Here is a 19,765-nt window from a genome sequence, read left to right on the forward strand (position 1 = left end):
ATGCTATTTTGATTCCATCTTCAATCTATCCCAATTAACAAGAACATAAAAAGTAGGGCATCACTCCTCCAAGAGAAATGCCATAAATAATATAATGAGAAGTTTTTCAACATCCTTGATGAAGGCCTCATTTGGGAATATTATTTCTCACATACTTTTTTTTTTCAATGCCAGCTCCAAATGCCCAGCCAGCCATGCATATTTTTGTTCAGCAGACTGCCAGTGAAGCTCATTGCTTTGGAAGACTACCCTGAGTTCAAGCATTACGGACCCTAGCAGTCTACGGACACCTGATTGCCCAGAGGATTCCTACTGAAAGCACGAGACAGGTACAATCCTGCCACGTGAAACCCTTCCTCCCTGGGCAACACTTAGGCCAGGGGTGCGGAAGGAGGGCCATTTTTAATTTCATGACAACTTCTGCTCTTAATTATTTAACTAGCCAAAACATTTACTAATTCATACTTTAGGTACAATCACGGTGCTGTGAAAATATTCCCTCTGCGTATTCAGTATTTTGATTGGAAGAATGGTGGCGTGGGAAAGATTTGATCTTCAGGAAAGTATACCAGAGCACATCAGGAGGACTGAAAAGTGTCTAGTGAAATAGTGGATTTTTTTATGGCAACTGATTTTTAAAATTTATTTTAATCTATGGCCATGAAAAGAAACAGTGTTATGTAAAATGTGTTAAAAGCTAAACAATTTTTTATTTGTTTGTTTTTATTTTATTGTTGAGGGCCAAAAGTTGAATGGAAAGGAATACGATTATCTGGCCATAATGGCTATGAAGGCATTTGTTATTTGTCTTGTTAAAGACTAGCTCTTTATGTATTAAAGTTCAATAACACAGTTCATTGGTTGTGGACGCATTTGTCAACTGGTGGGGGAGGAAGAGGGGGGGGGGGGTGAATTATTATATGGCAAGGTGGGATATGGGCTTGGCATATGGTACCGCTGCTTGTGTGTCCTTGGCAACCAGACTGCATCATGGCTCCTCTGACCTGTCTTTGATGAGCGCTTGTTGTCACTGATGTTACCGTAACGAAAAAGGAGCGCTGGGCATCAACACTTTTGACAGGAGCTGTCAAACCTCGGACTGCAGCAAGGACGAGTAACCCTCCTACCCGTCCCGTAAATTACACCCTTGAAACTGTATATTACATTGGCGAATGGGTCATTTTAAATCACGGACCAACACCTGGACAGCTCTTCAGGAAGCACACTGCTGCTCCTGAAATTTTATCGGAAGAATTTTTTTCCGAATTTATCCTCCTTTCAAAAAAAGAAAAAGAAAATCATATTTACTAACGAACGTGAATTTAAAGCATCCGAGCTTTCAGTAATCTGCATTATACGTATGGTGCAAGAATTGAACCACCGTGTCCCCCCGCCCCCCACATCTTGGTGACATCAAGAGCAGAAGATTTGCGCAGCGCCTGCGCTGAGCTGATGCTCGTGAACAGACGGGACAGGTTGAACAACACGCCCTTGCTGTAGAAAAGTCCAGAGTCGTCTAGAACAGTTAAAACATCGCGAGAAGATTGCGAGATTCACAGGAGGGCTCCCGCATCAAGCAAGCGCCGGCTTCCATCGTGCGAACGGCAGATAACACTGAAGTGGATAATGTATTGAAATATTTGTATAGGTCCGGGTTTCAAGTTATTCAATATTTTTTTATACATCGTTGTCGAGTTTGCGCATCGGGTTGCTGTTTTATTGTTTTAGAGCACATCAATCCATTTATAGTTAGGTATTTTCTTAAGAGATATCTAGCTAGCAAACGTTTCACATTATCAATTAGCTAAAGCTACAGTGAAAGATGTCAGTGGTAGGGTTTGATGTGGGTTTTCTGAGCTGCTATGTTGCTGTTGCCCGAGCCGGAGGCATAGAAACCATAGCCAACGAGTACAGCGACCGATGTACACCGTAAGTACAAAAACGTATATATTTTATTATTGTACATCTTCTATTATTTTTCATTAGCATGGACCTTCTTTATGTGTTAATGGAGGTAACGGTGAGGTTGTCTTCGGTAATGCGGCCTTGCGCATTAGCTACCCTGCAAGCTAGCGAGAAAAGGAGTGCGGATAACCGGAGCACACGTGAGTGCAGCACATCATAGTCATTTTTGTAGCTGCTAGCAAGCGTTAGCTGTGTCATTAGTGGAAGTCTAGTCATTCATCGTCCGAATTTTACGTTAGCAAACTTAATACCTATTTAAGACGTGAAAATGCTGATGACTTAAAATGGATTTAGCTAGTTAGCTAGCCAGCTAGCGGTCTGTGGTGCGTGGTCACGGCCTTGGCTACGAATAATTGAGAAGCGGGTATCTAGTTAGTTAGCTAGCTAACGACGTCCGGCAGCATTATAAGCGAGCACTATTTAGAATACAAGTCGCTTTGTCGTCTAGTTAATTAGGCGGCCGCAGACGGGTTAATCTTTTTAAATAAGGTAATGAACGACACCAAAATAAAATGCACAATAGATCAAATAGTTGAATATGTTCTATAGGTATTAATTTCCCGTGTGTTAGCTGTTAATGTAATTGGTTGTAGCGCAACGAGCTTCATTGGCTCGTTTTCGTGAGGGTTCGAGAGTGTTCGATGATAATTCGACTCCATCTAGCTACGTCATGAGAAAGGGAAAAAGCACGCTCCGTTGTGGCGATGACAATGCGATGATGGTTGCCTCTGCACCGCGGTGTATGAAGCAATTTTGTTCCTTATTGCTGACCCCGAGATAGCTGAAATTAATATATGTATGATGTCAATTATTTAATATACGAGTTAATCAGTTTAATTATGCATTCAGCTTCATGTCGTAATAGTGTCAATTCTCGTTTGGTGAACGGTTATTCAGAACAATAACTTTCTTGCGACCCGTGCTAGGCACGTGATGCTAGATATTGTACATTAACTGTTGGTGGGCTTTTTCAAACCACTGACAGACTATCAGGGACATGAAGTGAACTAAGTTCAGTTAATTTACCAATAATAATTTCTGAATGTGCGTTTCTGGACTCTCTTAATGAAACGTTGTTTATTATTATTATTATTATTAATAATAATAATAATAATAATAATAATAATAATAATATTTGCTCCATCGATTGGCCGTAGTTTGTTTTTTTCTTATCTTTGACTCCTGTACTGCACTGTCATTCCACCGCACTGAATGTCGATGAATCTCATTTCTGGAAGTCCCCAATTTTTTTACCATTGTGTTGAATGGCATCAGATTGCTGCTGGTTGCGGTGCAACCAACGGCAACGTGTTTTGCGTGATATTGTAGAAGACTAAAGTTTTCACGCATAATATTGGGCTTAGTAATTGGCAGTTGCATTAGCATTTGATAGCGTTTGTACAGTATGAACTGTGCTTTGTCTGTTCCAGTTTTATAACTGAGGAGCAGAAAAGATAGAAATGCATTTCTGATAATAAAACGGGGCATATTGGGTAACTGTAGTACCTTAAAGTAATTTCTATATTATGAACCTCTGGCTGAATAAAACTTTTGACGTAAATATGGGTTGTGTTGTTGTTGTTATTATTATTGGCAAAAGTGGCCGATCATTGCTCTTTCTGCAGTGTCAGTTTTCTGATGCACCATCTGTCTATTATCATGGTGTGAAGGTAATATTATTATTTATTGTTAAGTTAGCCATGAATTCTAACACCTCATAGGCCTGTGAGCATATCTTCCACCTCCCTAAAACAATGCAGCGGTTGTGAACATGTTGCTTCAACAGTTTCCCAGGGCCCAGTGTCTGGATCATCTTTTTTTTTTTTTTTTTTTTTTTAAAGAATAAGTAAAAAAAAAAGACTGATTTTAATTGGCTTGTTTCCTCTTGTCCTTCTCTAGGGCATGCGTGTCCTTTGGACCCCGCAATCGCTCTATAGGTGCGGCAGCTAAAAGCCAGGTAAGTTACAAAAGCGAAAGCATCCCCTGTCCCTGCTCCCAGCGCACAGACACGCAGTGACTGTGGCATCATGGTATTTATTGCCTAACAGGTCTTGCGTTAACGCTGTGTCACCATTCCGTTTCCCCCCCCCCGTCTACATCAGTTATTCCGGTTTGAATCGGTATTGATGTGTTCGCCCCGTTTGCATTCTTGTATTGTTTTTGCATTCTTGTGGTGTTTTTTGTCCTTGTCGCAAGGCTGGTTTCTCCTGTGACAGAATGCGTGTCTGCTTGCGCCTTTGCCAAACAGAAGAAAGCCGCTCAGCTCAGCTGAAATGTGCGATGAGATGTACATTTTCATATTACTAAATGGTAACGGGCGTAAGCATATTTATGGATGTTGATGCAGGTTAGTTTTTACTGCAGCCGTCACAGTGAATCTGCTGTCCCGATAGGCCAACCCCCATCTGAAAAACTTTTCTTTAATCTGAGAAACCAAGCTCCTAATTTTGCAACATAAATGGCCGTTGAGATGCTCATAAGTGGCTGACTTTGTTTTTGTTGTTCCAGGTTGTCACAAACTGTAAGAACACAGTGCAGGGCTTCAAACGTTACCATGGCAGGGCCTTCTCCGACCCCTACGTGCAGTCCGCCAGGGCCGGCCTCGTCTACGAGCTGGCCCAGATGCCCACGGGGACGACCGGCATCAAGGTAACGAGCGAACCGTCGAACCCCGCCCGAGACCGAAATAACGAGGGGGCCCGCCCCGTCCCGTCCCGCCCTGTCCCGGAGCCTCAGAGCCGGATTACCCCCCCCCCCCCTCGCACCCCTGGGCTTCCAGCCCTCCCAATTTTGAGCTCCAGGAACCGTTTGGCTCTTTCAGTACGACTGAATCACCAATTGACCTCATCTTCTTTTTATGTCGCCCCCCGCCCCACCCCCCCCACTAACGAGTCGCTTGGGTACAGTGCAGCAGTTTTATTTATTTTCCCTCCGGGTCCCGCGTGGCTCTCGGAAGGAGGGCGAGTGTTTGAGGGGGGCGCCTGTGAGTCCTGCGCTAACGGTACCTGGCCCTCCGCTGGCCCCCTGGCCGGTCTCCCTCCGCAGGTGAAGGTTTTCGTCGCGCGGTTGTTATCGAAATGGAAGGTGGCGAGGTCAGAGGCGCACGCAGGATGAGCCCCAGCGTGGGGGCGAGGCAGCAGAAATCGCATTTTAGCGCGGCAGCTGCGAGCTCCATTTTGAGAACGGTCCTCAGAGACCAGCGGTCCCGGAGTGCTTTGCAGTTTTGCTGCCGCGGGTTTAAAGGTCTTGACCGACCATTTCTCTCCCTCTTAAATGGTAAATGGACTGCATTTTATATAGCGCTTTTATCCAAAGCGCTTTACAATTGATGCCTCTCATTCGCCAGAGCAGTTAGGGGTTAGGTGTCTTGCTCAAAGACACTTCGACACGCCCAGGGCGGGGTTTGAACCGGCAACCCTCCGACAGCCAGACAATCGGTCTTACCTCCTGAGCTATGTCGCCCCTCTTACGGAATAACATAAGCTACCGTCTGTGCTTTATATCGAACGCACCGCGCGTCTACTTAAGCTGTGTGAAGTTCACGCGGAATTCGGTTATGAGCGTTGGTGTGGTGTGGGTGTGGTGTGGTGTGGGTGTGGTGTGGGAGAGTGGGATGGAGGACGGTGGCCCAGAAGTAGCCAAAGTTCTGACGGCTGCTGTTGCTTTGCCCGCAGGTGATGTACATGGAGGAGGAGAAGGTGTTCAGTATTGAGCAGGTGACCGCCATGCTGCTGACCAAACTGAAGGAGACGGCGGAGAGCGCCATGAAGAAGCCCGTGGCTGACTGCGTCATCTCGGTGAGAACCTTTTCCCGCCTTTTTTAATAAAAATAAATAAATAAATAAAAACATTTGATTTGCGCCCTTCACAATGTTAATCATGATTTCAGACATAATGTTTTTTTTTTGAATAGAAGAAAAATACAGATTAGCACTGGAAACAACAGGAAATGAGCATATTGCAAGTTTCATGATTTTAACATAACCGCAGTATTTTGGTCTTAATGGCTTTAGAATTGTTGCAATCTTTTATACTTTCTAAATATGACATTAAAAAGGCCTTAAATACTACAACATGTTTTATGATTAGCAGATTACCTTCAATGAATATGATGATTAGCTAAAATTAAGAGAAGGTGATGATTTTTGATACATTTTGCTTATGCTTACCTTATTTTTTGAAATGGCACATTCAGTTTTCAGTTAAAAAAACAATTGTCTTTAGCATTCATAAAATAATTAATATCTTTGCAAAAAAAAAAAAAAAAAAAAAAAACAGAAAATATGTACATTTCCAAAACAGACAAGTCATTGTTTCATCAGCATTGTTGCTGAGTGAGTGTAGTGTGTCAGTGTTGACCTTACATTTCACATGGTTTGAACTGGGTCACGCCTGTGCATGTGGATGCACGTTTCCTGTTTTTTGTCCACTCCCAATGTTAAAAGAAGGTCTACGCCCTTACCTGTGCAGCATCTTCGAATATACCTCATGCACCTTTTCTGTAAGGAGAAATTGTCTTGACGAATCCCAGGTGTTTCTCCAGTCTATATCATTATTATGAATTATTCCAAAAGAAAACTGCTGCGGGTTTAGGAACGATATTGCTTTGAATAATATTTTTAATACACCGGTTGGTAGCATTTGCACCCAATAAAGGACATGCATTACATATATATCCTCTGGGGTTGAATTAGAAACAGTGCAATTTTTACCTTTAAAAGCTCACATCAGTAGCATTCCAGCACCATTTAGGAATGCATTAATCCCAGCAGTGTGTTCTCTAGCTGTGACAGAAAAGCTATATGAGAAAGTCTTCGTAAGTAAATGACTGACCATCATCTTTTATCAAGTAAAGTAATATGCCATTATCAAAACATATCTTAATGCACAATGACTTATTTTTAAATGTAATATCTTGGATTGTCCAGATTAACATACTCGTGGTGAGAGAAGTTGTGTGAATACATGAACCAGCATAGTAAATTTAAATGAAAGTTTGAGAGTTCTGTTGGCAACTTGGATGTATTATAATTACATCTCGGCCTCCTAAAGATATGAACACATGGCCAGTTATGAAGTTCTAAATTGGGTTGGGGTCTTTTACAAGTAGCTTGATCCATTTGATTTTGAAGGTAGAGTTCAGGGAGGGAAAAGTCCAGGACATTGAGGACCTGAACAACAAAGTTTGTTGATAGTGACACTATTTACATTGGGTGCTAAAGCAGTATGGATAAGTCTGGAAAGGCCTTCAACTTTGGTTAAGATGAGATGTTTATGATTTGGTTTAAAAACCAAAGCAGTTGTTCTGAGCACACCAGTTGCATCATCACGTTAATATTTCCTGAAAGCAGTGATTCATAATTCCATCATGGCGGCATAAAGAATATTTATTTAGTTGTAATGTAGTTTTTATTCATTTATGTTTTCTAGCTGCTTCTCGTCTGGCCTCCATGATTAGATCTGGGTTTCTGCCCAAGGGGAGTTTGTATAAGCTGATGTAGGGTATTGCAGGAAAAAGCGTGGTTTTGCATTTGAATTGAAATTTGAATATGCTGCTCGTTTCTTCCTACAGAATATGGAATATGCCACCATTCTTACAACCATGTTTTGCTGAATATTTTAACCCTGTTGGAGGGGTTGTTCTTATGGAACGTTTTTTCGAGATCCTAAGTCAGCGTTCTAGAACACTCCACTGCGTTCGGTTTCCTGTAGCGATTGTGACGTCAGCAGTAGAATGTTCAGTTAAGAACATTCCGATCACACATTTGTAGCCTCACACCTTAAAGGGGCAAACGACCTTAGAACTGCGCTCAAGTGCGTTGTTGAAACTGGAGCGTAGAGTTTAGAATTCCAGAAGTGGTTTGTCGAATCACAGAAGTCGTGACGGTCTTCTGCGAATAAAAGTGGGAGGAGTAACCGGTGTGCCCCCCGGCCCCTCTGCAGGTACCCTGCTTCTACACGGATGCAGAAAGGAGGTCAGTCATCGATGCGGCCCAGATCGCCGGGCTCAACTGCCTGAGGCTCATGAACGAGACCACCGCAGGTACGTCCCGGCTGTGTTGTGGGGGGGGGGGGGGGGTCTCAGGGTATTTCTAGCATTGCTTAGGATCAGAAGCTTAGCTACTGAAAGTGGGGGTGGGAGGTGGTGGGTGGGGGTTTTTTATTTTATTTTTTTTAGCATTGCTTTCGATCAGAAGCTTAGCCCCTGAAAGTGCGGTGGGGGGGGGGAGGGGTCGAGGGCGAGGTATTGGGAGTTGTGATCGTGGACCAGGCTGGGGGGGGTCGAGGGCGAGGTATTGGGAGTTGTGATCGTGGACCAGGCTGGGGAGGGGTGGTTGTCCTTATTTTTGTTGGTTTCACGGGCGCTCCCCACGGCTCTCTTCTTTCGAACAGTGCATCCAGGGTCACTGCAGTCCTTGGAGATCCTTAAATTTCAAGGGGGAACAGTGTTGATGGTTTAAAGTTCTTGAATATTTTATTGACGGATTTTGGCAGTCGTCCTTAAAAGATTCATGAGGACGTGCTTTGTGAAAGCAGTGCTCTAAGGAATGGATCAGAATCCGCATTCTACCCGGAGTAGTTTGGAATGGAATTAGATTGAAAGGTTGAAGGAGCTGATCCTAGGAATTTGAACTTCACACGTTCATACTGCTCTGCTTATGTAACCTGCTGTGTAGTTCTTGCCGTGAGTCCTTCAATCTGTGGGAATGGGACCTTTAATAAAATAAGTAAAAGGTCTTGAATAGGTTGCACAGGTAAGTCTGGGAGCCCTGGAACTGGCCTTTAGCAACTGCCAGACCAGTGTAGCAGAAAAAATTTAGATTTTTGATTTTATTTATTTTATTTTATTCTAGTTAGTATTTAATAATAATATGTTGGTTTTACTGTTGCTATATTCTGTGATCTTTTAATATACTTATTGTGTCTTAAATGTTTTTGTAATCTCGACTACATTGAAAATGAGGGCCTGGCCCTCAATTGTTCCTCCGAGAATTAAACAAAGGTTATGATGATGATGATGATGATGAAAAAAAAAAAAAGTAAAATGTTTGAGAAGAGAGGAGCAGAGTTGACTGACTAGTCCACGGAATGCAAATGGCTGCTTCTGCTTCTGGAGGAAGAGAGTGGCTACCCCTCTGTGGCCAGCTCTCCGTGGCTAGCCCTCTGTGGCTAGCGCTCCGTGGCTAGCGCCCCCCTGTGGCCAGGTGGTAACGGCGCTCCGTGTGCGTTCGCAGTGGCGCTGGCCTACGGGATTTACAAGCAGGACCTCCCGGCGCCCGAGGAGAAGCCCAGGATCGTGGTGTTTGTGGACGTGGGCCACTCTGCGTACCAGGTGTCCGTCTGCGCCTTCAACAAGGGGAAGCTGAAGGTGAGCGCGCGGCCGGCGGCGGCGTCCCGCTCGCCCGGGGAAGTCGGGTTTTTACGAGCGCGGGTCGGGTTTAACGCCTCGTTAGCGTTTGTGACGTCCTAGCCACGGCGTTTTTGACCCTGAGCTTGGCGGTAAGGACTTTGACGAGCGGCTTTAACGCGCATTCCCCCCCCCCCCCCCCCCCCCCCCCGCGTTTGCCTTTTTAAGATCCTGGCCCTGGCGTTCGACCCGGAGCTGGGCGGTAAGGACTTCGACGAGCTGCTGGTGCAGCACTTCTGCGATGAGTTCCGGCAGAAGTACAAGCTGGACGTGCGGTCCAAGCCGCGGGCGCTGGTGCGCCTGTACCAGGAGTGCGAGAAGCTGAAGAAGCTGATGAGCGCCAACTCCTCCGACCTGCCCCTCAACATCGAGTGCTTCATGAACGACATCGACGTCAGCGGCAAGTTCAACCGGTGAGACCCGGGATCGAAGTCCTGTTACCGGTGTGTTAGTGAGTGTGTGTGTGCGTGTGTGTGCGTGTGTGTGCGTGTGTGTGCGTGTGCGTGCGTGTGCGTGCGTGTGCGTGCGTGTGCGTGTGTGTGTGTGTGCGTGTGTGCGCGTGTGTGTGTGGGGGTAGGGTGGGGGAGGGGATGTTCCGTGTGAGTAGAGGAGGGTGGTGTTCATGTGTATGAGGGGCTGTGTGGTGGGCTGTTGGGTGTGTTTGGGGGGGTGAAGGGGGGGGGGGGGTTGGTAAGTGAGAGAGAGGCATACTTCATGTGTGTGGAGGAGGGTGGTGTTCATGTGTATGAGGGGCTGTGTGGTAGGCTGTTGGGTGCGTGTTTGTGGGGGGTGAAGGGGGGGTTCGTAAGCGATAGAGGGGGATGCTCTGTGTGTGTGGAGGAGGGTGGTGTGGTGGGCTGTTTGGTGTGTGTGTGTGTGTATGAGGGGCTGTGTGGTGGGGTGTTTGTGTGTGTGTGTGTATGAGTGGAGGGAGGTGTGTTTGTGCTGCAGAGGTGTGGTGTTTATGTGTTGTGAGGGGGGGGGGTGTTCAGAGAGGGGGGGCACGCGATGCTGTCATTCATGAAAATGCAGGATGACACACAGCGAGCGTGTTAGAGCCGCCGCTATTAATAACCCATTACCGCCGTGTTCCAGCGGGCTGTTCGAGGAGATGTGCGCCGGGCTCCTGTCCAAAGTGGAGGGGCCGCTGCGCAGCATCATGGAGCAGACCAGTGAGTACCAGCCCCGTGGGACCGCGGGGGGGGCGTGGTGGGGGGGGTGAGTGTGCGCTCTCTGACGCCCTCTCTCTCTGCCTCCCGCGCAGAGCTGAGGAAGGAGGACATCTACGCGGTGGAGATCGTGGGCGGGGCCTCCCGGATGCCGGCGGTGAAAGAGCGCGTCAGCAAGTTCTTCGGGAAGGAGCTGAGCACGACCCTGAACGCCGACGAGGCCGTGGCACGGGGGTGCGCCCTGCAGGTCCGCGTTCCTCCGCTTCCTGCCCAACCCCCCACCCCCCCACCCCCGGCCCTGGCCTGTTTGCAGACCACAGAGCACTCGTGATCATTTCCCCCCAAAAAAAAAAGTGTCTCTCTGTGTTTGTTATGCACTGTTCTCCTATGGTTTCTATGGGAGAATACAGTGATTATTTGAAGAGAAGTAAAAGAGTCCCCAGGAGAAAAAGGGCAAGCACGAACTCGGCCGGTGTGTGTTGTATAAGCCTGGCTCCTGATTCTCTGCGCATACCAGGGCACTTTAAATACCTTGGGCGCATTTTTGCCGAAGCTCGCTGCGTTGGGGGAGAATTTCGCGGCAGCTGCGCAGCGCTGCGTGTCTGCGGCGTTTGATCTGTCGCTTCTGTCTCTCCGCAGTGCGCCATCCTCTCCCCTGCTTTCAAAGTCAGGGAGTTCTCCATCACTGACACGGTCCCCTACGCCATTTCTCTCAAATGGAACTCTGCCGCGGAAGAAGGTCTGAGGTATGAGACCCCTCTGCTCCACGTTTAAGAAAAAATAAAAATTAAAAATTAAAAATGGCTCTGAGGTTGCCGCAAGTTTAAATTGCCAGTGATTGACACACTGTTGCGTCTGTGTGTGTGTGTGTGTGTCCGTGCGCGCGTGTCTGTGTGTGTGCGTGTCTGTGTGCGTCCATGTCTGTGTGCATGCGTGTCTGTGTCTGTGTGTGCGTGCGTGTCTGTGTGCGTTTGTGTGTGTGCATGTCTGTGTGCGTGCGTGCGTGTCTGTGCGTGTGTTCGTTTGGTCGTGTGTCTGTGTGCGTGTGTGTGTGTCTGTGTGCGTGTGTGTACACGCGTGCGTTTCTCTCCCTGTTTGCAGCGATTGCGAGGTTTTCCCAAAGAACCACGCAGCGCCGTTCTCCAAAGTGCTGACCTTCTACCGCAAGGAGCCCTTCTCCCTGGAGGCGTACTACAACACTCCCAAAGAGCTCCCGTATCCCGATCCCACCATCGGTACGAACGCGCTCGCAGGGGCACGCTCGCAGGAGCACGCTCGCAGGGGCACGCTCGCAGAAGCACGCTCGCAGGGGCACGCTCGCAGGGGCACGCTCGCAGGGGCACGCTCGCAGGGGCACGCTCGCAGGGGCACGCTCGCAGGAGCACGCCCGCAGGAGCACGCTCGCAGGGGCACGCTCGCAGGAGCACGCTCGCAGGGGCACGCTCGCAGAAGCACGCTCGCAGGGGCACGCTCGCAGGAGCACGCTCCCTGCTGTTTTCCCACTGACTAGCGCAGGGCTGCCCAACCCTCCCTCTGGAGACCTACCGTCCTGTAGGCTTTCATTTCAATCATGATTCAGCACACCTGGCGCTGCTAACTGGCAGCTCAAAAAGATCTCTCTCCGTTGAATGAGGTGTGCTTTGTTATGGTTGGACAGCCCTGCGTTCACAAAATGAATATGCATGAGCATATCCCGGCTGAGGTAGAAGGAAACAGGAAATTATGCAAAAAGCTTTAAGAAATATTTTAATTATGATTTTATTCAATGTGATTGTGGGGCATTATCAGAACAGTGGGGGAGCCTGTTGACAATTCCAGTGAGTTTCTTGCTATGAAGAATTTATGATTGTTTACCAGAGAATTGTAGAAAGGATTTAAATCCTGAGCCAGGCTAGTTCCCTTCAGCTGCTCCAGTTAAATATAAGTGATGTGAACCAAGCGCAATGTGTGTGTGTGTGTGTTTTAAAAAATAAATTCTGAGCAGAGGAAAGGAGGTCATATTTTAAGTGTAGACTGCTCACATCGTGGGAGGATTATCTTGATTTTTTTGTACTTTGCTATGCATATAGGAGCTCAGTCTTATTCAGTGCAGTGCTGTTACCCCCCCCCCCCAGCTAATAGAACAGGGGTGCACAACAAGGGCTGATCCGTTTCAGGATTTTGTGCCAACTTCTCTTCTTAATTATTTAATTAGCTCAATCATATCTTGATCTGAAAATTGCATAAGCACCAGCTACAGCTGCACACTGCAAGCGTATCCTAAAGAGTTTACTGTACTCAAGTCCAGGAGTTAACCAGCCTAGTTTACAGAGCTGTCAAAAAACTAAAACTAAGGTAACTGGTTGGAACAAAAACCAGCATGAACCCCCCAGGACCGGAGTTGTGCACCCCTGACATAGGAGCTCAGTCTTATTCAGTGCAGGGCTTTTACCCCCCACCCCCATTCATCTAAGGTCGGTTAGCATCTGAAAGGGGGGGGGGGGGGGGGGGGGGGGACCTTTGCCAAATTCGATGAGACTTAGCCGGGGGGGTTAAACTCTCGACCTTCCGGTGCTGGAAGAGAACCTGAAACCGCTTTGGACCCCTCCCGAGAGAGTGAGAGAGAGAGAGTGAGAGAGAGTGAGAGAGAGGAGGACGACCACCATGGCGCTAACGCTGTTTTTGTCTTGTGGCGGTCAGGCCAGTTCATGGTCCAGAAGGTGGTGCCCCAGGCCTCGGGCGAGAGCTCCAAGGTCAAGGTGAAGGTCAGGGTGAACATCCACGGGATCTTCAGCGTCTCCAGCGCCTCCCTCGTGGAGGTGCAGAAATCCGCCGAGGGGGAGGAGCCCATGGAGACCGAATCGGCCACGAAGGAGGAGGAGGTACCGTCAGTCCGTCCGTCCGTCCGTCCGTCCCCCTCCACCCCGCCCCGCTTTGTTCCGGAGCCTTCCGCGGCCTCCCGCGAGGCTCGGTTAGCGCGTCTGAAGCGAAGCCTGCAGTTCAGCGGGGAGAGAGAACGAGGAGCGGTCGGTCGCGGTTCTGAAGACGCCAGACCTGCGTGTCTGAACACGGAGCAGTGCTCTGAGCGCGGGGAGGAGGAGGGAGGGTGCGGTAGCACTCTGTCCTGCTCTCTAATTGGCTGTCTGTTGAATGAACCAGGGTGTGTCTTGTCTGCGCAGCGAGTAATCTCTCTCACAGACGCTTTCTAGCCTGCAGGTGCTCTTGGCTTGTGTCCTTGGACCAGACTTTGTCATTGGGGGGGGGGGGGGGGGATGGCTGGTTTTTAATTTATTTATCCCCCCCCCCCCCCCTTCCCTTTTCTTTTTGAAGAACAAAATGCAGGTTGACCAGGAGGAACAGAAGAATCAAGGCGATAGCCCAAAAGAGAACGAAGACAAGAAGTCAGAGACTGAGGAAATGGAGGTTGGAGAATATCCCCCCCCCTTTTCCTTGTGGATAGTTGGCGTGATCCATTTTGTGAAATCCTGTGGAAGTGGCATTAGTTTTATTTAAGCTCCTGTCATGCTCACTCGTGTGTGCATAAAACTGTCCAAGCTTACAGAGTGAATTGAGGAGCAGGTGTGTTCTGGTGTACCTCTTAATGCACAACTGATGCCGACCATGTACCGTGTACCTGTTCATAAATTCCAGACTACAACAGAAGAGGGAAAGCAGGAGAAGAAGACTGACCAGCCTCCACAAGCTAAGAAACCCAAAGTCAAAACAAAGACCATCGACCTGCCCATAGAGAACTCCCTGCACTGGCAGCTAGCCAACGACATGCTCAACCTCTTTGTTGAGAATGAGGTAAAGCATCACGTAGCAACAAGAAGCCCTTGAGCGACGGGCTTTCGTAGATGCATCTTTGTTGCTGCTGCCCCCCCCCCCCCTCCATTTTCTCACTGGTGTCATTAGATGTATTTATAAATTGCTATTTTGGACCATGCAGTGCATATCCTACACAAGCATACAAAACATGCTGTTGTGTCCTAATATTAATATTGCTTTGGGTCTGAGCGAAATTGCACTCTGGATTCCACTGAAAAATGAATTTTTTAAACCTTTATCAAAAAAAAGTGCTTGGGGGTGGATGTAACCCAAATAAACAGTAAATTAAAAGGACTCGCGTAGATTGAAAATGTTTTTTTTTTTTAATTGTGTTAACTTCCCCCCCCCCCCCCTCCATTTTGGCTCAGGGCAAGATGATCATGCAGGACAAGCTGGAGAAGGAGCGCAACGACGCCAAGAACTGCGTGGAGGAGTACGTGTACGAGATGAGGGACAAGCTGCACGGGGTCCTGGAGAAGTTCGTCAGTGAAGCTGTGAGTGTTTACTCCCCCCCCCCCCCCCCCCCCCCCCACCCCCCCTTAGCTCACTGCCTCACCCCACCCCGAACCAGTCTGGTCTTCAGTGACCTACCTCTGCAGTACATGCTCTTTACAGCTCTAATGAGAATAAAGCAACTGAAAAATAACCCCCCCCCAAATGAAGAAAAAAAGGAGGCTCAATACTGTTATGGTATTGGTACAGTGTAGTGTAGTGGGATGATAGTGTAGTCTAATGGATAGGGATGGGCTTATAACCTAAAGGTTGCAAGTTCGATTCCCAGACACGCTGCTCTTGTACCCTCGAGCAAGGTGCTTGACCTGAGTTTCTGAAGGAAATATATCCAGCTGCGTAGACGGATGCTGTGTAATAGTTGTGCACGTTGTGTCTCGAAAATGGCTGTGACGTAATGGTGACCACAAAACCTTTTGAATTTACGTAGGTAGCATAGCTTACTGTTAAAACCCTCACAGGCTTGACGGTCGGTTGGTGAGTTGGTTCTGACCTCCGTGACCGGTTCATCAACGGTGGCATGAGATCTTAACTGATTGTTTTTGTCATTTTTAAACCATCCGCCATGTAGGACCGCGACACTTTCTCGCTAAAACTGGAGGACACTGAGAACTGGCTGTACGAAGACGGAGAGGACCAGCAGAAGCAGGTGTACATCGACAAACTGGCCGAGCTGAAGGTAGCGTCGTCGTCTCCCTGTTACGCTGTTTATGTGTAAATAAGCGAGTACCCTTGGTTACAAAATAAATACGCTCGAGGTGGGGGGCGGATCGAGTGAAATGTTCCGTCGTTCTCGTCGCAGAAACTTGGCCAGCCCATCCAGGACAGGTTCATGGAAGCAGAAGAGAGACCGAAGGCATTTGAGGAACTCGGTAAACAGATCCAGCAGTACATGAAGATCGTTGAAGCCTTCAAGACAAAGGTATGCGTGCGCCGTCACTGCCGTCATAGAAATGACCCGACGGTGTAAGATAACCGTGAACTCTGATTCGTTATCGGCTTCTTGGTAACTTTTTGTCGTCGTTGTTTGTGAAATGGCAGGATGAGTTGTATGAGCACTTGGATGAGGCTGAAGTCACTAAAGTGGACAAGACGGTGAACGACGCCATGATCTGGATGAACAGCAAAATGAACCAGCAGAGCAAGCAGGATGCCACTGCTGAACCCGTGGTCAAGGTCCGAGAGATTAGAGCCAAAACGAAGGTATGGTTCTCGACCCCCGGTGTCTGATGTAGGGGGCCAGTCCCGTTGTGCAACTGTCCATTAACCCTTTATGGTGTGAGGTCACAAATATGTGATTAGAACATTCTTAGCTGAACATTCTAATGACGATGTCACAATCGCTGCTGGTAATTGAGAGCGATGGAGTTCTAGAATACTGACTTGGAATTTAGAACAAAACAACCTGGACAATTAGACTGTTATCATCTTGGAAAGTGGGGGGGTTTACAAAATATGACATCACTCAGTTCTGTCACCTGCTATAATGGTGTACACCCTCCATTTCCATTACCCCCCCCCTCCCCCCTTCACACAGGAGCTGTTTTCCGCCTGCAACCCCACCGTGACGAAACCCAAGCCCAAGGTGGAGCTGCCCAAGGACGAGAAGTCCGGGGAGCAGAACGGCCCGGTAAATGGACAGGAGAACGCGGAGGCCCAGCCGGCCAGCCCCGATAAAGGGTCCGCGGCGGGGGGTGCCGGCCAGCCCGCCCCCGAATCCACGGAAGGCAAGCTGCCGGAGATGGACATTGACTAACCCCCCTTCCCCCCCCCCTCCTCCAACTCCCTGCTCGCCACGGGTTCCATAAGGTGCCCGAAATATTAGCCCCTTTGACCATTATTTGATGTTATTTAGGCAGTCTGATTCTTTCCAGTAATACTCTCAATCTGCCATCATGGCATGTTCCTCTTTTTTATTTTTATTTTTTTGTTTTGTTTTTTTTTTTTTTTTTTTGGTTTCGTTAAAAAAAAAAAATGTTATTTTATTTAATTTTTTTTTTTTTTTGTTTTTGTTTTGGAAAATAAATTTACTGCATATCAATCAGCCTGTTGTGTGACATCAAGATGTGAGCGCAGGGTGGAATCCTGCGCTCTCCTGTGTCGTCGGAACGTCCGGTTTCATAAAGTTGTTTTTTTCTCAACATCTCATCGCCTCAGCTCTTATTGCCGCTGTTTGAGAATGTCAGCTCCAGAAGTAATGAGTAAATTAGAAAATAGAGTAAATTATATGTTCAGGTTTGTGTGTTTATTCCCCCTCCACCCCTTCCTTAAAAGGCACCTAGGGTGGTTCTGTCAGGAAACCCGGTTTTAAAGTGTTTGGATGGGTTTGGAAATCTACATGTTAAGGGGCTGGTGATTCGATCTAATCCAAACACTTTCCCTGGTTTTTTCATTTCCAAATCCATGGTGACTTTTTGTCCAGCAACCTTAAATGAATGTCTGCCTCCAATTAGATACATGTTAATAGATAATCGCAAGGTTAAATTGTCGGAGAGAAGCCCTATGTGTCCTTTAAGGTCATGGAAATGTTGGATTGATGTTTGTAGCACTGCAACTTAAAAAAAAAAAAAAAAAAACGTTAAATAAAAAAAATTCAATGTTAATACTGTATGGGAAATGAGCGCAAGATGGCAGAAATATTACGCTAGCAGCTGTTCATGGAATGTTGAATCTGAAAAATTGTTACTGTAAGACAGTATTTTTTCAATGTTTGAAGGCAATTTCTGGTTGAGCGTATGACCTTGGTTTAATAGAACGATGAATGGTAGCATAAGATACGGTGTTTTTCCCCCCTCCCATTCACCTTAACTAGGTATCTCTACAAATGTGGGAGGGGTTAAGGCACATGTGTAAGACTACTAAGATCTGTCAGTAAAGGTAGAAAGAAAAAAAGCAAGTAAATTTTTTTTTGACTCTGACTGTGGTGATGGGATTCCTTTCTGTAGATCTGTGTGTTGTTTCCCGAACAAAAAGCATTTCAACTGAACTATAAAAAAGCGAAACCTGAAGTTTGTCTGTCTGTTTTTGACTAGGTTTTTTCAATACCGTGATTGTGACCAGCTGTCCCGTTCAGAGGTATGGGTACCTCTCTTTGAAAGGCCCAGCACAGGAAACTAGCAGCTGGATAATTTGGCCGACTGCTCAAATATTGGGACAAATTTAACAGGTCAAATTGTTTGACTCATTGCTTTTTTTAATTTTATTTGTTCATTTATTTTTATATGGTCCTTCAATGGTTCACAAAAATGCAATTACTGCTGACTCCTTATCTTCTGTGACATTAGAATCTTTTCATATTGATACAAATGTTTATACCCAGAACTAGAGTGAGGAAATGCTTAAATGGCTACAACACCTTACAAGCTTCCTGTCCCAGTACTCAAGTTCAAAATGAAGATAAACCCCCCTGTACAAAACCTTGATACCAGGGGAGAAAAGTCCAGCTGTCAGAAAATGAAAGTCATAACGTGTTTCTTCCACCCATGAACCCATGCCACCTGATTTCACGGATTCTACCTCCTCGCTGAAGGATTGTGCTAATTAGCAAATCCAGGTGACTGGAACGAACTACTGGGGAGTGCTTTTACTTTCTGAACCTGGATTTCTCCACCTCTGATTGGTTCCCCACTCTACTTGCCATTTGATTGGCTCAGGGAGGCTTTTCAAGTCTCATGTACTGTCCTTGTCCCAAACCGCTTCTTGTCCTTGTCGAAAACTGTCCTCCTTCCCAATACTTCAAGGCAGGTTTTTCCTCTTGTCCTGGAAAACCAAGAATTTTTTCATTTCAAAATCTATAGCTGTTGAATGAGGTGTGCTTTGTTAAGGGTAAAGCCACACATCTTCCGACGAGAAGCAAGTTCTCAATCGCCTCCATTTTCAATGAGAGCTGAGTCTTTGTGTCCGCAAGGCATGCTGGGATAGCTGGCCACGCGAGGCAAGCCTGTGGAGTCATCGGAGAGATAAGGAAGATGGTGCAATGACCAATCAGATTAAAGATCCGATGTGTAAACTCTCAGGTTTCATTTCCCCATTCCAACTTCTGTCCCCATTCCACCTTTACCCTTTGGGTTACATTACATTACATTATAGGCATTTAGCAGACGCTCTTATCCAGAGCGACTTACATAGCACTTTACATTGTATCCATTTATACAGCTGGATATATACTGAAGCAATGCAGGTTAAGTACCTTGCTCAAGGGTACAACGGCAGTGTCCTTACTCGGGAATCGAACCTGCGACCTTTCGGTTACAAGCGCAGTTCCTTACCCACTGTGCCACACTCCGTCCTCCGGGTTGGAGTGGAAACCTACAGGATGGTAGATCTTCAGAAACAGGGTTGAGCAGCCCTGGTAAAACACGGACAGCCCCGCTTTCCTGTATTTTTCTTCTTTTTTTTTTTTTTAATTTTTAATTTTTAATTTTGCGGGCGAAGGCAGGGGCATCTGGACTAAATTCAATAAAACTTTCAAACTGCATATTACCAATAACAAAAAAGTAGGGACTGAAATGGTAAAATTGCAGGTATGCTGGTTTGGCTGGCTGGCTTCCTGCATTAAATCCTACTATTTATCAGAAAGGACAAATTAAAGCATATTTCTGAAAGGATTTCCAAAGGGAGATCATTCTGGACACTTTGAGGAAGCTATACATCGTTTGGTCTCAATCAGGGCTGAAGCTATACACCAGTGGTGTCAAACTCGTGCCATGGAGGGCCGTGTGTATGCAGGTTTTCATTCCAACCAATTAATGCTGCCTTAATTGAGTCCAATTACTCATTCAGCCATATGCGTTTAACTGCATTGAAGCACAGAATATAAGAAAATTTTTATTTAGACAATGCGGGTCACCATAGACGTCGGGTCACCATTGTGCACAAACCTGCATCCCTAATTCAGCAAATAATT

At 46.8% G+C, this 19,765-nt stretch overlaps 1 protein-coding gene across 1 annotated transcript; it reads left to right on the top strand.

The window, feature by feature from the left end:
* Window positions 1-1,501: 1,501 nt before the first annotated feature.
* On the top strand, window positions 1,502-17,867 carry hspa4a (heat shock protein 4a). The gene is made up of 19 exons (XM_035434243.1): window positions 1,502-1,929; window positions 3,865-3,922; window positions 4,474-4,614; window positions 5,640-5,762; window positions 7,909-8,008; window positions 9,201-9,334; window positions 9,542-9,786; window positions 10,469-10,545; window positions 10,638-10,789; window positions 11,182-11,288; window positions 11,644-11,777; window positions 13,222-13,403; window positions 13,852-13,944; window positions 14,173-14,328; window positions 14,718-14,843; window positions 15,431-15,538; window positions 15,662-15,781; window positions 15,901-16,062; window positions 16,397-17,867. Exons 1-19 carry the CDS (start codon window positions 1,823-1,825, stop codon window positions 16,613-16,615), a joined length of 2,544 nt encoding a protein of 847 aa, XP_035290134.1. The 5' UTR covers window positions 1,502-1,822; the 3' UTR covers window positions 16,616-17,867.
* The last annotated feature ends 1,898 nt before the right edge of the window (window positions 17,868-19,765 follow it).

Source organism: Anguilla anguilla, chromosome 9, assembly GCF_013347855.1.
Source record: "Anguilla anguilla isolate fAngAng1 chromosome 9, fAngAng1.pri, whole genome shotgun sequence".
NCBI lineage: Eukaryota > Metazoa > Chordata > Actinopteri > Anguilliformes > Anguillidae > Anguilla > Anguilla anguilla.

Bases quoted from the DNA above. Each gene is read 5' to 3' on its own strand.
- hspa4a (XM_035434243.1), top strand. From the start codon at position 1,823: ATGTCAGTGGTAGGGTTTGATGTGGGTTTTCTGAGCTGCTATGTTGCT. The intron at 4,615-5,639 runs GTAACGAGCGAA...CTTTGCCCGCAG, and splicing joins CGGGGACGACCGGCATCAAG to GTGATGTACATGGAGGAGGA. The intron at 10,546-10,637 runs GTGAGTACCAGC...CCTCCCGCGCAG, and splicing joins CAGCATCATGGAGCAGACCA to AGCTGAGGAAGGAGGACATC.